This window comes from Myxine glutinosa, chromosome 3 (genome assembly GCF_964187855.1).
Source record: "Myxine glutinosa chromosome 3, kmMyxGlut1.1, whole genome shotgun sequence".
In the NCBI taxonomy this organism is placed as follows: domain Eukaryota; kingdom Metazoa; phylum Chordata; class Myxini; order Myxiniformes; family Myxinidae; genus Myxine; species Myxine glutinosa.
In genome coordinates this window covers 184,690,791-184,708,005 of record NC_136263.1, presented here as the reverse complement: position 1 = coordinate 184,708,005, position 17,215 = coordinate 184,690,791, and the positions used below count along the sequence as shown (strand labels likewise).

The following is a 17,215-nucleotide window of genomic DNA, read 5'->3' as shown; positions in this document are numbered from 1 at the left end:
GAGAGGGGCGAGGGGTTGGAGAGTGAGGACCGATTGGAGAGGAGAGTGAGGAGCGATTGGAGGGGAGTATGAGGGATTGGAGAGGAGTGTGGGATTGGAGAGGATTGTGAGGGCTTGGAGAGGAGTGTGAGGGATTGGAGAGGAGTGTGAGGGATTGGAGAGGAGTGTGAGGGATTGGAGAGGAGTGTGACGGATTGTAGAGGAGTGTGACGGATTGTAGAGGAGTGTGAGGGATTGGAGAGGAGTGTGAGGGGTTGGAGAGGAGTGTGAGGTGTTGGAGAGGAGTGTGAGGTGTTGGAGAGGAGTGTGAGGTGTTGGAGAGGAGTGTGAGGTGTTGGAGAGGAGTGTGAGGGGTTGGAGAGGAGTGTGAGGAGTTGGAGAGGAGTGTGAGGAGTTGGAGAGGAGTGTGAGGGATTGGTGAGGAGGTATTTGAGAGGAGTGTGAGGAGGTATTGGAGAGGAGTGGGATTGGAGAGGCGTGAGGGTGGAGAGAGGAGAGTGTCAGGTGGAGAGGAGTGAGGGGTCACTTATTATGTGAAATAAATAAATTGTGTTCATTACACCATTTCTGGATCTGATGAATTGCCAGTAACCATTTTGTAAAAATGAATGTGCAGCATCTAACTCAATACGTCGAAATGTCACACACGTCCATGCCCGAGGGATTCCCATGGGTGACCCCACTTGTCTTACTATAATTCACCAAATGTCTGTCCGTCTGTTCGAAGGTACCGCAAAAACGGCTCTACCAATCGAAACGATATTTTGTGTGGGTGATCCTGGGATCTCCAGGAGTAAAATAGGCTATTTAGTTTCCCCAATTTCAGCTTTGGTGTCCAGTATTCTCAGGTTTGGACTCCCGCATAACATTCACATTCGCATAACGTCCATTGTGACGATGTTCTCATTGTGACGATGTTCTCATTGTGACGATGTTGTGACAATGTATGTGTTCACGGTAGTGTTTGACAAGACGGTGTGAACATAATTTCGTAATGTTTTTCGTTTCGTAATCCTTTAATGAACGTTTAATGTTTAATGAACGTTTAATGTTTAATGAACGTTGAATGCCCTTCGATGTCCAGGGCCGCACGCGCGCTACACTGGACGAGCCAGCGTGTACCTTGCCCTTCGCCGTCAGGCTCTGGTAAACCGCTGAGCCCCATCCATGATGGGGACTGGGGCTTGAGACAATGTCCTTCATTAAAAGTATAATAAACGCTGTCTCCATCGATCTTGCCAAGGCCGTAACATCTATTGGCTCAAAATCCTTTTAACTGTTGATTTGGTACAGTTACACGTATGGGGAATTTGGTACACGTATCGGGAGTACATACGCCATAGCGATTGTGAACACGATTATCGATCACGATTCACGATCACGATCATCACGATCATAGTGTATCGATCACGATTTGAAACACGATGGAACAATATTTACCGATATGAACAGTGATGTGGCTTTTATTGAAATTCTAAAGATACTGTTTAGATTTTGATGATTTGCGTGTGATATGATTCAACGGATGTTTATATGAATCGTTTAAAATTAAAAAAACCTTCTGATATTTTGCCTTTTCATTTGGGCTTCCCAATTGGAGCCCCGCCCATAGGGCGGGTATCGTTGCTCGTTCTATGAATACCATATAGTTTATCCATGTACTATGGCCCTTGGCCTGCAATATGTGTGAGTATATTAGTCCGACAAGCTTTGTACAATTGTGTACTTTAGTCGTAGCCATGTGGCTGTTGTGCACATACTTGGTTTTGTTACATTGTTTGATTTTTTTTTTCACATACTCGTACACCCACTCACTGTGTGTGCGGCAGAGGGAGTCATGTTATTATCATTATTGCCAATTATTACAATTACTTATGTTAGATCAGAACAGTTAAACGGTCAGACTGTTCTCACCATTTTAAGCAGGAAGTGTTGTGTTGAACAGCATTACCAACTGTTTTAAAAGTTAATCCGATGTGTTTGTGGTTTATAATATTTTGCTTCTGGTCGGGGTGATCCCACGAAAACGGCACAACAAGCTCTTTGTACACGTTAACACGGCATTTGTTCAAGAAAGAAAAATCCCACTGAGTTTCTTGAAGGAGGAAACCTCACTTGAGCGGACGGGATATTATTATTTTTAATATTGTTTTGTAGTAACATTAATATTATGCTATTATATTAAGTGTTGTTGTTACTTTTATTATTAGAATCGGCTTTGGAAAAACGCCATAATAAGGTTATCTTAACATGGATAAACACGTAAACATGCAACACCTTGGTGGGGAAACCCCCTTGGGGTCAGGGGGGGTGGGGAGGTTAAAGGTTAAATTATTACAACCTCCGTCGTGTGACCCTTAGTCTCCCTGACAATGTTGGTTGGGATTGGATAAGTAACGACCGAATGTGTCGCGGTCAAATATCGTCAGACAGACTGACAGACACCAAAGTGCGTATTTTAGTGTAATGATGATATATTTATAGTCTGTTCAAATAACTACAGGAGCAGATAAGTCATAAAAGTTTTTATTGTAGGAATCAGGATCCACAATCTCAAGGATATTCCAAAAAAGAAAAAAAAAATGCATAAATAACCTTCAAACTTAATAACTTATATCTTGAAAACGCATGTTAAATTACTCAACCAACACACATACAATGAACCGAACAGCTTTCACAAGCAGGACTATTTAGTGGTAGATATATATCGTCACGTGACGATATTAAACGATCACAATTCCAATTTTCACCTCCAATTCCAATTCCGATAATACGAGTTCTCTTGCAAGAAACTTCGATGCTGGAGGAGGCTATTAGGCCACCACAGCAACTATTATTGCCAACTTATGGTTGCTTGTCCGTGTTCTATCCTTTTGAATGCTGAACATCAAGCAAAGAAGCACCACGTACCAGGTGGGCTTCGCACCACCAACCTCCCAAACCATTATACCACCGAAGATGGTAAACCACCCTTGCACTACAGATACTTTATGGTGTGAACATATGTTACACACCATGACGTATCTTCTTTCTGTCCAATCCCATGCTCTGTTTTTCCTGATTTTATGTAACTAGTAACATCAAAAGCAAAAAAGGTGTCGATACCAACTCCGTCCGGCAGGGATCAGTGGATGCCCCACCTGCACTGTTCAGACAAAAATTGCAAGTTGTCTCCCCATTCTTGCCAGGGACGGGGGGGGGGGGGGTGGGAGGGTGTGGGATGAGGGAAATTATTTTGTGCCCATGACCTGGTGCTGGGTACCTCGAACAAGGAAGCAAAATTTGGTGTAGATTGGCCCAGCCATTTTCAATTCTATAATGATTAAACATACACACATACACACATACACACATAAATACAGACAGCATTGCCTTATCACCTGGGGCCAATATTTTGTACCTCTCACAAGAGATTAAGCTCCAGGCTTGAACCACTTTCTGCTCGTATAACTTTTTCTTTTGCACTTGCGCACTTCACTGCCTCGGCCATTGCAATGGTCGGTAACCTGTGCCCCAACAAGCGACACTTGGCAATTTGGCCGGCAAGCTGTGATTCAAGTCCTTCGATCTGACACACGCATGGTGCGCAGTAGTTTCATCAAACGTTGTCCGGTCCAATCTGGATACTCATTGAACTTGTCTCTTCATTCTCTTTTGTGGCAACAATGGAGCTGAAAAGGTAACAATGATGTTTCAGTCACCATGGAAACAGAGAAACATGTGGAGTGATATATATATATATAGAGGGAGGAATGGTGGAAACATACCTTTTCCGTAGGCGCTCCAAATCACATGAACCTGAAATATCAACAAGAGGAAAAGATGTTATTGCATTTTTATTGCTGCAATATTTATCAAGTTCAAGCAAATATAGCTAAATATAGCACGCATGTGTATATATATATATATATATATATATATATATATATATATATATATATATATATATATATATAACCAATAAACTCGATGTTCATTCAATGTATTCATACACACCTGATTTTCGTCGGCGTTGGAGGTACGTCGCCAGAGCTGCAATAGATAACAAACCACCACATGTCAATGTGGTGGCTTCAACCATTTTCTCGCCAATCGTTGAGGATTCTTGAGGTGCCTTAGTGGTTCTCGTTCTCCAGGTATTCATTGCAGGAGACATTGTATTCGGCGACATGGTGCTTAATGTATCGGTGTTGGCATCAGTATTAAAATCTGTACTGTATTGATCTGTCAACAATTCTTCGAGTGTTGTGGTCTCTGAATCGATTTCATCCTGAATTGGTGCTCCATTGGTGGTCAACGTCACAGATGGAGACGTCGTCATAGCAACTGTGCTTCCTGCCAATCGAGTCATCACTCGTTCATCTGCATGAAGAAGAAAATGAATGATCAATGTGAGTAATTGCTTTTTTATATAATGCAAAAGTGTAACTACGATAGCTATTAAGTGACAAAAGAAAACAGATGAGGAAGAAACATAAACTTAAGATTTCTTGCTTAGTTCTTCCAATGTTGTAAAAGGCTTAGTCTTTCAATAATTGATCTTGCACTATTACATATGCATATAGAAAAGCGAAATGTCCGTTTGTTTGTTTGTTTGTTTGTGAATCTACTCCTCTGAGCTCCCAAGGTTAATCGGCATGAAACTTTATAGGATAACATCTTTTACCACCCTGCACCTAAATAGGTATTTTAAAAGTTATTTTCTCACAATTCATAACTTAAAACCATCCGAGCCGCCACCTGTCACCATGATCTCCGAGGGTTGATCCACATATACAAATCTTTATAAAAAGCCAAATTTTTATCGGATTTCAACACGGTTATCGATACAATTAGTTTGATGGTGAGCTCCGATCATCAAATATGTTATCAAATGTGAGAAACAACTCTTAATTAAGATGTCACCATGATCGGTAAGTTCGGCAAATAAGGAGTTACGTGACCTCTCAAATGTGCTAATTATTCAAAAAACGAAAATAGTACAAACACAACCTACACATCGTTTTAAAGGTAATTTTACTGCTCATCTAACTTCACTCTCAAGTGTGAAAAAATAGATTGTAGAAAAAAGGACCCATGTGACGCCAACTCCAAACCACCACTTGACTACGGGTGAACCTCCAACGATTACCTCACCTCATCCTCACATCAAGGCGAGTTGTTGTTTTGCTCTATGTTTGGGATCATACTGCTTTGAGCTCCCTAGGTTAATCACAACGAAACATTCTACCATCAGATTTTTAACCACGATATACCTGAATAGGGGTTTTATACCGTGACGGTGATGAGGAGGTCATTTGGCCCATTATTGTCGTGTTGCACTCCCGAGTTAATTTATTTACGAACCCGAGGTATTTTCTTTACTACAGCTTCACTCCCTTTTACACCCTTCAGACCCTTTCCAACCCTTAGACCACATTAGCTCGTTTCTACCCCTTAAACCCCTCTAGACCCTTTACACCCCTTTAGACCCCTTACACTACACACCTTCGACCCCTTTTGACCCTTATGCCCTGAGACTCCTTTGACCCTTTACACCCCTTAGACCCTTTACACCCCCTTAGATCCCTTTGACCTTTTACATCCATTAGATCCCATTCAACCCTTTACATCCCTTCGAACACCTTTAGACCCCTTTTAACCCTGTACACCCCTTAGACCTCTTTAGACCCTTTAGACCCCTTACACTCCTTAGATCCTTTACACCCCTTAGACCCCTTTGAGCCTTTTACACCCCTTAAACCCCTATAACCACCTTAGACCTTTTACACCCCCTTAGACCTTTACAGGTCCTTTCATACCCATTTTGACCCTTTTGAGACATTTTTCAGACCTATTGACTTTTTAAGAACCTTTGGACAATGTAAGATCCTCTTGACAATTTAAGACCATTTGGACACTTTTGACCAATTTTGCTCTTTCATCCTTAGATACCTTTAGACCCCATTTGGCCCTTTTAAGAGCCTTGATTCTTTAAACACGTTAGTCCCCTTTATGATCCTAAAAACACTTTAGACCCCATAGAAATTTCGAAAAATTTTCCTCCCAAAATCGGTTTTGACGAGCTGTTCTATGCACTATTCGTCGCATCACAAGTTGCAATGATGAATCTAAACTGATATCTCAAAGTGAAACTGATGTTGAATAGTGAAACTGAAACCACTGATCTATGGATCATCAAATGGGAAACGAGAATAAAATGCTGTGGGAAATTGAAGAAATCAATGCTATAGGGAATATAGAGAGAGGGGGGAAGGTCGGGAGCTGAAGAAACAATGTGGAGCGGGATAGGTGCCTGGAGGTGGTCGGTTAATATGGAAAGAAATTTGGTGATTTTCCATCAGGCTGTAGGCCCAAAACATGCCTAAACCCGTTTCCCAGCTGACCTTTCATAATATCACCTTCACTTCCGAGCAGTACTTCCGCGGTAGAACAACCAGGGATTAGAAATCTCAGCTGATAGAATGGAATGACGTTGTCGAGGTTATCAGCTGCACCCATTGCGACATTTCTTTACTGAATATTTACATGAATTCCCGTTTATACCAATACACACTCCAAAGTAAATTGCTCATTTCAGGTGAGACATCGATGAACCCCCATCATTGATGGATACCTTTGCTAGTGTGTGTGTGTGTGTGTGTGTGTGTGTGTGTGTGTGTGTGTGTGTGTGTGTGTGTGTGTGTGTGTGTGTGTGTGTGTGTGTGTGTGTGTGTGTGTGATATGCCTTTCCACTGCTCCTGAAACCATTATAATTCCGACCAATATTACAATACAGTCGTATCCCATAATGACGCGGATTTCTACCGTTGTATGCAAATATTACCCTCTTACCATTTTCACATCGTGCCCCAGTGAATCCATCATCACACCTGCAGGTGTAGTTACCGATGGTCTCCAAGCAGATGCCATGTCCGAGGCAAGTGGAATTGCTGCACGAGGCTGTAAATGCAGATTACACAAGAGCACAATAAGACATTGCGTCCTCCACATTAAACCATTAAATTGGGCAGGTCTTCACTTTTTAAACGTCACAAATGAAGACATCTTGGATTGGTACCTTCATAACAGAGTGCCCGCTTCCACTTGCGGCACTTATCATCATTCCACTGCCCCGGCGAGGTCTCACTCTTGATGTAAATCTCCACACAGTTCTCTCTGGTTGTGAGGTTGTTAGGCTCGCCCTTGGCCCAGTTGGTGAAGTGCATTACCTCCTGAGAAGAGGTCCAGATCCACCCTGATCCATTGTGCACACCACTAGTCCAGTAATAGCCTTTGGAATATGGGAGGCTCTCATCGAGATGGTCATTTTCCTTTTGATTTGCAATTGCGACCATGCTTGCATTCCTGGAAAAAGGTAATTTGTTTTTGTTTGTGTACAATTCAAACTAGACTAGATTAAACCATCACAACTGCCAGAACAATTCCAAATAAAAAAATGTGTCATTGTTATTTGTTGCAATCTTTCAAACAATATATATCAACTAAAGTATTTTTGGCCATTTTTTGCATGCATCTCTTAAACATGCCATACACTGATAGCTTAGCCATAGATGATATCATTCATCGACCCCAACACATACTTTGGAGAGAAGTTTCTCAAATATCAACAATGTGAGTTCAAATTTGTTTCAGGTAACTTCAGTGCTAGTTGTTCAAACAGATGTAGATGTGATGATGAATTTCTGACATCACTCTGCCCATTTTTGCTCAAATTTGAGGAGTAGATCTATTTTTTTTAATTTCCGGTTGGAAGCGCCTTCTTTCTTTAAAAATAGATTTACATATATATATATATATATATATATATATATATATATATATATATATATATATATATATATAATGTACAGTGTACATTAACCATTGTGGCAGCTACATTCAAGTGTAAGGTGTGCACAGAGGGAGCTGCAGATGGAGGAAATGTTGAGTTGGATCTTGAAGACAGCGTGAAGCTGGAAGGTGTGAAAACCGTTGCCATTTTGCTACCTCGAAATCATGCTGAATGGAGAAGGTGGATCAGACTCGGCAACGGTTGCTAGAGTGAGATGTGCATGGAAGAAGTTTCGGGAACTGAGTGGCGTGCTGACGAGGAGGGGAGTGTCATTGAAACTGAAGGGAAAAGTGTATGCTGCATGTGTGAGAAGTGTTATGATTTATGGGAGCGAGACATGGGTAAAAAACGTAGAGCAGCAACGAAGGCTGGAAAGGGTGGAAATGCGAATGGTTCGGTGGATGTGCGGAGTATCCTTGAGAGAGAGGAAGACAAATGATGAATTGCGAAAGATGATGGGAATAGAGCCTGTGATTTATGCTGTAAAGAAAAACAGGTGGAGATGGTTTTGGTCATGTGTTGAGGAAGGATGAAAGTGACTGGTTGAGAAGAGTGATGGAAATTAATGTAGAAGGAAGTAGAGGACGGGGAAGACCGAGAAAGACTTGGCTAAAGGTGGTGGAAGAAGAAATGCGGGCAAGGGGGTTAACAAGGAGAGATGCAGAAAATAGGGCAAAATGGAGAAGATTGCCATGGGGACCGCAAGGCTAACCCCCACTCTAGCAGGGAAAATGGCCTTAAAATTCCTGTTGTTGTTGTTGTTGTATACAGTATGTGTCCATATATATATATTCTAAAGGCTCTGCTAGCTAAAAGGCTAATCAGTAAAACATCAACGTAAATCTACAAACACACTCTACAGATGTACAAACTGATTATGGAGGTGAAATAAGTGCATTTCTGTCTCTTTTCATATTGCGCCACATTATATGACTGTACTTTTTGACCCTTGTTTTACATGAAAATTTATTAAATCGTGGCAATAAAGGTGCGAAGTTATTATTTTACAAGTCCTAACTTTGCCTTTTAAGTATAATATTTTTGAGCAGATTCCTGTGCTAAATGATAAAATAATGCTTTCGACATTGAGTGACATTCACTTCAAATTATTAATCATTATTAACAAGAGAAAGTGAATGAGTGTGTGGAGGACGTACCTCTTCCTGCAGTAATTCCTTGCTCCTCTCCAAGGAAATTTGTTCTCTGAGTGAAAGTACGTCCAGCTGGACACCTGGCCTGGACACAAAATGTCATGTTATTCTCACTGACCTCTCAAATTAAAGTTCCACATTTGTGGTGCAATTGACAATTATTCTTTTCAGCAGTGAAACCTTAGAATGATGCAGGGGAAAGTAAGAAGACAGTACAAAAGAGGAATTAACCCACCAAAGTGAAATGATATCTATCTATAATTCCAGTAATCTCTGTCTGTCTGTCTGTACGTCTGTACGTTTGTTTGTTTGTCTGTGACCGCTGTTTCTCGACAACTACCGGTCCGATATACTTGAAACTTGCCAGGTATATTGCTGGGGACCCGAGGATGTGCCTTTTCAAGGTTTCATATTAATCGGACAATTACTTACCGAGCTATGTCCAAAAAACGATTCAACCAATCAGAGAGCAGCGAACGATCGCGTGTGCCGGCGTTGCGAATGGACCAAACCATTCCATGTAAATAGAGGGGGGGGTTCTGTGGTCGTTGCGAATGGACGAAACCATTTCATGTAAATAGAGGGGGGGGATTGTCACTGTACTCGCAAGCCGTTCGCCGTTCGCTTTGGCGTTGCGAATGGACCAAACCATTTCATGTCAATAGAGGGGGGGGATATAATTTTAGATAGATATATAGTACGGGCATATATATAGTACGGGCATGCCCTAGTTTAAAATAAAGAAACGAAAATAATTTGAATATGTTGGAAGGAGAGACAGATTTTAAAGCAACTCAACAGGCACAATAAAGCAGTTTCTTCTCATTACTTACTAATAGTTGTGATGATCAATAATAGTGAGCAGCGATACTGCAGAGACATCATTTTCGACGTTTGCTGAATATTCTTGTACCTGCACATAATGAAAGATGCAAAATGTTTTCCAACTTCACAAAAAAAAAAAACAACAACATTGGGGCAATACCTCTGGTGCTCACCTGGTAGAATAAACAGTATACTGCACTGACTAAAGGTATTTTAAACCAATTTCAATGGTTGCTAGAAGACATGGCAGAATGTAGATTATTGTAGAATCATACTAACATAATCTTAAGACTTTCAATAAACAAACAAAAAAATACCTATTTTGGGTATTATTTATTTTTGGGTATACCCACCCATACCACCCCGTGTACCCCGTCAGACCGCAATTTTTCCAATGCCTTGAACAAACATTGGTACATCACGGATGATGAAGGGATGTGGTGACGCTTCATCAAAATTGTGTGTGTAGGTTCTGAGAAAAAAGCAAATACCTAATTTGGGGGGCTAGCCACCCCCCCCCCCCCCCATAGACCACCTTAGACCTAGATTTTTTTAATGCCAGGACCAAACTTTGGTACAACACAGATGATTAAGGTTGTGGCCAAGTTTCACCAGAATTGCATGTGTGGTTTCTGAGAAGAAATCAAATACCTATTTTGGGGAGCAACCCCCTCATAGATCCCCAAAGGGGCAGATTTTTTAAATGTCGTGAACAAACCTTGGTACGACACGGGTGGTGGAGGTTGTGGTTAAGTTTCATCGGAATTGCATTTGTAGTTTCTGAGAAGAAAGCAAACACCGAATTTCGGGGGCAAACCCCCCATAGACCCCCATAGGGGCAGCTTTCTTTTAATGCCATGGACAATCTTTGGTACATCACGGATGATGAAGGTTGTGGTGAGGCCTCACCAAATTGTGTGTGTAGGTTCTGAGAAAAAAGCAAATACCTAATTTGGGGGGCTAGCCCCCCCCCCCCCCAATATACCCCCCATGGAGGCAGATTTTTTTTAAATGCCGTGAACAATCTTTGGTACATCACGGGTGGTGAAGGTTGTGGTGAAGTTTCATCGGAATAGTATGTGTAGTTTCAGAGGAAAAACCAAATTCCTATTTTGGGGGGTCAAACCTGGACCCACTTTGACCCTCCGTAAACCCCCAAAGGCGCAAAAAATTTTAATGCCGTGAACAAACTTCGCTACATCACCGGTGATGAAGGTTGTGGCCAAGTTTCATCGAAATAAATGTGTATTGTGTAGTGTGTAGTTTCAGTGTAAAAAGCAAATTCTTATATTGGGGGGTCAAGCCTGAATCCACTTTGACCCCCAGTAGACCCCCTTAGATCCCGATTTTTTTTTTTTTATGCCGTGAGCAAACTTTAGTCACAACACAACAAATACAATTTGTGCCAAATTTTGTTGCAATCCCATCAGCGGTTTCGGAGAAGAAGTTTCAAGTGTTTACGGACTGACAACGCGCCATCGCAAAAGCTCACCTGAACTTCGTTCCAGGTGAGCTAAATAATGAAGTTCATCAATTTTATGCCTCAATTTGACACCTGGCATTCAACAAAGTATAATATCCATGTGGTGTGTCTGATTCATTCCCAAAATACAGCAACACAAGCTCTTTGTGGCTATGTAATTAACATCTAACATGATACGAATGTTATATTCTCGTTTTATTTTTGAAGCACAGAATTTTACGAACTTTAAGAATAGGCTGATAAATTACAACATTGTTCTTATGGTGTTAAACTTTCAATATTGTAAGCATACAAACGTACCTTGCTCTTGGTGTAGGTCTGCGTCGTGAAGTGGCCCAACGCTGCGGACTTCACCTTTTTATAAGTTGTTCCTCCAATACACTTATTATGGTGATGCCTCTTGGGAAAGGGAGGATGCGGATTTTACTCAGAAGAGAGCATCACATTGAGACAATCCTTTTGGAATTTTACGAGAATCACTAAAGTTGGACCGCATCTCCAGACTCTTGTTCGGGGAATTTTAGGCTCTCTTTTCTTCCTGCCCAGCCGTGTACATAGGGACGTTTTGCGCATTTATTTCCTGGCTCAGAGGCCACGCAAAGTTTAGAAAAACATTGCTGCTATATCCTGTCCCGTGTGTATCGCTCATTGTTTGCGAGTGGCATTGTCATGGGCACGCGTTCCAACAATAGTGGATATAAAAGTTTGTGTAAGAAATGCAGACAAGACACATCAGGGGAAGACATCTGGAATTAAATCACATTTTAAGACAAGGCAAGGAAATGTCTGAGTGTGAGCCAACGATGAAATGGCTCTGAAACAGGAACAAGTGACAAGGTTCAGATGAGGATGGAGGTCGCCCATCGTAAAACACTTTGTTAATGTGACAAGTCCATAGTTCAAGCTTGTATAACTATTCTTGCCTCTCACTGCATTGGCCTAATGGACGAGCAAATAGGAAAGTGAGCCTTCTCAGGGAGACATGTTGGGAAGTTAACAGTTTTACAGAAAGATGGGCTATTCAAAATAGAGCGAGAGTAGCCAAGGCTTTTTTTTTATTTTTCAACATCCAACAAAACATAATAGGTAAGAAAAATGTATAAATGTATTTGTATCCACACATATGCCTCGTTGGCCCGTCCCGTGCACAGCAAGACACGGGGTTTTGTAATCAGGTCTGTGTGTTTCTCTATCTGTCTGTGCGTGTGTGTGTCGTTGGTTCTTATCTCCATTTATGGGTTTCAGGAGGTGGAATGAAGTACCCACCTAATCTTCGATAAGGGATCACAGTTCAGGGACGAAGCGTGTGTGTGTGTGTGTGTGTGTGTGTGTGTGTGTGTGTGTGTGTGTGTGTGTGTGTGTGTGTGTGTGTGTGTGTGTGTGTGTGTGTGTCTCCGGGCCGTAACTTTTTGAGTATTGTCATCAAATTTTATTGTGTTGTGTTGTTGTCACCCAAGCTTTATTATGATAATACGGAGAAGACAAATTAATAATTTTGTCAAAAAGTTAAAGGTCAGCATCACCTAAAGTTATCAATTTTCATCCAACTGACTTGAAATTTCAATTTACCATTTGAGTTTTGTCATCACATTTTCAACAAAGCTTTATTATGAGAATATGGAGAAGGCAAATTAATAATTTGGACAAAAGGTCAAAGGTCAGTGTCACTCATAATGTATAATCGGGTCAGTGTATAATCAGGTCAGTGTATAATCGGGTCAGTGTATAATCAGGTCAGTGTATAATAGGGTCTGTATAATTGGGTCAGTGTATAATCGGGTCAGTGTATAATCGGGTCAGTGTATAATCGGCAATTTTCATCCGATTGACATGGAGTTTTAAAAATTTGCATATTGGATCAGTGAATTTGTTCATTAATCAAAAGGTAGGAGTCGATTGTTTTTTTTAGATCAAAAGGTACAAAAGGTACCTAACCCACAACTTCCAAGTGAAAAACAAATTCTACAAATTGCAGAAAATTAATTATAAACAAGTACAGATACATTCAAAGTACACCGCAACCATGCCAAATAAATAAATAACACCCTCCAGTGCCGTGTAGCACATAGAGACTGTATTGGGAGGAAGAGATGTACAATAATTGATTGATTAATTGAGTAATTAAAATCAAGAAATAATTATCATAAAATAATTTCGTAATCAATTGGCTAATAGCATACCTAAGCCACCAGTGCTTCATCAGAAGCTGTAACTTTTTGATAATTAATTAAATTAATTAATCAAAAATTAAATAATTAATTGATTAATCAAAATAAATGATTAATCGATTCATTGATTATTCAATAAATCAAAAATATAATTTATAGCCACGTCACTTGGTCACTGTCGTGTCCAAATATCAGCTTCCTAGCTCAAAAGGTGCCTGAGATATTGCCCAGATGAGAACGAAAATAAATAAATGATTAATAATGAAAATAAATAAATAAAAATCATAAAAAATTAAATAACTAATCAATTGGCTAATAGAATAGCTAAACCACCACCGTTTCATCCGAATCTGTAACTTTAATTTTTTATTATCAATGAAGTCATTAATCTAATAATTAAATAATTAATCGATTAATTGATTAATCAATAAATCAAAAATAGCCTTTACAGCCAAATCACCTGGTCATTGGCATGTCCAAATATTAGCTTCCTAACTCAAAACGTGCCTGAGATAATGCCCAAATGAGAAAGGAAATAAATAAGTACTTAATTAATCGATAATAATTAAATAACTCAGCAATTAATTGACTAACCAAAAAACAAAAAATATCGTTTTGCCAAATCACTTGCTCACTATTGTGCCGAAATTTCAGCTTCCTAACTCAAAGGATGGCCGAGATATTGCCTGGAAAAACAAACAAACAAGAAAACAAACAAGAAAACAAACAAACAAACAAGAAAACAAACAAACAAACAAGAAAACAAACAAGGAAACAAAAGACAAACAAGAAACTGGAGTGAAAACTGAGTACTCCCTTTCAGCGGGCGTCATCGCCGGGCCCCCTTCGGTGCCCAGCAATGACGTTATGCAGCGCCTGGAGATGGAATAGGAAAGGAGCTGTGTACAATACAAATAAGAATATCTTGGTTGGATGTGTCCACCCCCCTGATAATTTAAATTGTAAATTTGCTCAGATGTAACCAATCACCTTCAAAATCACACACCAAGTTATTAATTGGACTCCATCTGTGTTAAATTGTAGTGATTCTGATTAATTAGTCCCGAGTTGGACTTAGTCCGAAATGAGGGGGGGGGGGGCTTATGGATTTCATCTCGGCTATCCGTCTGTGTGTCCGCAACCATCTCTCGGAGATATATGGACCGATTCTGTTCATACTTGGCACGACGGCAATACATAACGATATACATAGGCACATCATTTTGTTTCGCAATTTCATCAACAATGGCCGACTGGCGGCCATTTTAGCTGGAAACTACAACGCCACTCAGGAGAGCGCATACTCCCGCTGTGAGTGGCCGCTGCTGAGTTCTATCTTCCAATGGTAAAAAAATCTTTCAAAAAATTCCTGGATCCGGAATAATATCCTGAGCTTAACCGAAAACTAATCAATTCTTCCTTATCCCAAGGGCAATCATCCCACCAACTTTCATCCAAATCCGTTCAGAACTTTTCCAGATATCTTGTTCACAAACACACGAACATACGAACACACATACGCACACACACACACACACACACACACACACACACACACACACACACACACACACACACCATCGAATGCATTACTCCCTGGCAGGAGTAAAAACCCGATGTTGAACACGTCCTCAACCATTTCTCGGACATGCATTTACCGATCTTGTTCAATCCCGTCATACAGACAAAGAATGATGACACACATATGCACGTCATTTTCTTTTGACATCAGATCCAAGATGGCCGACTGGTGGCCATTTTGTTACTTAAGCATGTCCCCAACCATTTCTTGAACATGCATGATCTGATCTTGTTCAAACGTAGCACACAGAAAATGAATGATAGGTTTCATATGCAGAATATTTTCTTTTGTAATCCGCCCAAAGATGGCCGACTGACCGCCTTTAACTCCTTACAGTAAAATTACTAAATCCACGGAGTATATGACATTTTATGTCTTTTTCTTCCTGTTTGGCTAAAGCCCCAGTCACACCGGCCCTGCGACCAGGTTACGACCGAGCTGCGACCGAAAATTTTGTTAATCGCGGGCAAATCGTAGAAAGAGCGCGTGACTGGTCGCAGAGGTCGTGGGTGATCGCCAGAGCAAAACCAGTCGCAGCAAGGTCGATGGTCATGTTCAAAACTTCTGACCTGCGATTCCAAATCGTAAGAGGTCGCAGACAGGTCTTACATGGTCGTACCACCAGTCGCGCATGGACGCACCACCAGTCGTGCATGATCGCGGATCAAGTAGTCGCACGATTGGTCGTGCTACTGGTCCTTCCACCTGACGATTGGTGGTGCCACCTGTCGTTCAAGCTCACGATCGGTGGTGCGCAAAGTCACGACCTGTCCCGACTGGTTGCACGACCTTACGCTTTCGGAATACTCGCCCACCGTTGGAGGTGCCTCCTCACGACCATGCAACAGGAACATGAGACTGTCAAGAATATCCTGAGTGCGTGCCTCTGCCTGCATAACATGATGCGGATTCGGTACCCTGGACTGCAGAACCGGGACGTTGCCTGCATGGGGAATGACCACCAGATCATCCCTGGCGCTTGGAGGAACGAGGCAGTGCTTCAGGACATGCAGAAGGTGCAAGGCGGGAATCGTGCTACACGGGAAGCCAAGGCTGTGCGCGTTTGCCTTAAGCACTACTACAACAACGTCGGCAGTGTCCCATGGCAGGATAACATGATCTAGGAACTGTTGTGTGAATGTTTGAATTTTGATATTTTTAAAAAGATATGTGTATCATATATTATATGCTATGTGTATGATCTATTTTTGCATATCTATTTTAAAATTAACTTGTACAATAAACATGCTATTTCATGGTATGTCTGGGGGAAAAATAATAATTAATTGTCTTTATTGTTTGTTTATGGTCTGAGTAATAAATGACTGGTTTATATAAAGTTGGAAAAATATATTATTTTAAATACAAATTAAATCATTACATGTACACACATTACATGTGTACATGTGTACATTACATGTGTACACAAACAAAGTTCTTTGTCAAAGTAAAATCTTTAACACAATAAAGTAATGTGCAGAACTAAGTAGAACTAAGTAGTAGAACTAAGTAGTAGTACTAAGTAGTAGAACTAACCTAGGTAGTAGTAAAGTAGTGTGCAGAATCTGCCAGGCCACAGGGACACAGTGACGGACGAAAAATCACGCCAATAGCATACGCTAACCTTCGGTCAGGTAAGCTAAAAAGTAAGTACAAACAACTTAAAATTTCAATGTATCATCATTTTATTAACAAAACAAAACATGCAATGATACCTTTCATTGTTGCAAACATATTGAAATATCCCCGAAATTACACTCGAAAACACATAAATTGTACTCGTCCATCACTCGTGCAAGTGGTCACCTCCCCCACCCCCCTGCAGGGTATGATTACTCAAAACTAACTGTGCGCCAGTGTCGGAAGTACGCGACTCAGTGGTTGTCGCAGTCGGATTACCGGTACCGCAACTTGGCATGGGGGATAACTGGGGTCCGCTCAGCCCTGATAAGCTCAGGGACGACGGTCCCGTAGGTAGCTGCTGCGGTGCTGGGGCCTGGGGCCAGTACTGGTCATGCTGCTGGTAATCGCACAGTAAGAACACAGCAGATCGCGTGTTAAAAAGTTACCACAAGCACTCTGTGCACTCGTCCGTGCATCAGGGGAATCCGTGCACTCGTCCGTGCGTCTCGGGACTCCGTGCACTCGTCCGTACGCTGGTAAGCTGCTAAT

The 17,215-nt window shown here is 41.2% G+C and overlaps 1 protein-coding gene across 1 annotated transcript; it reads right to left on the bottom strand.

Annotated features, from left to right (window-relative positions):
* Nucleotides 1-2,510: 2,510 nt before the first annotated feature.
* LOC137417153 (E-selectin) lies at nucleotides 2,511-12,109 on the bottom strand. Its single transcript, XM_068102948.2, has 8 exons — nucleotides 11,594-12,109; nucleotides 9,819-9,898; nucleotides 8,992-9,070; nucleotides 7,061-7,347; nucleotides 6,835-6,942; nucleotides 3,997-4,362; nucleotides 3,768-3,798; nucleotides 2,511-3,671 (listed from the first exon to the last, which is right to left on the bottom strand). Exons 2-8 carry the CDS (start codon nucleotides 9,868-9,870, stop codon nucleotides 3,599-3,601), a joined length of 996 nt encoding a protein of 331 aa, XP_067959049.1. The 5' UTR covers nucleotides 9,871-9,898; nucleotides 11,594-12,109; the 3' UTR covers nucleotides 2,511-3,598.
* Nucleotides 12,110-17,215: the final 5,106 nt, after the last annotated feature.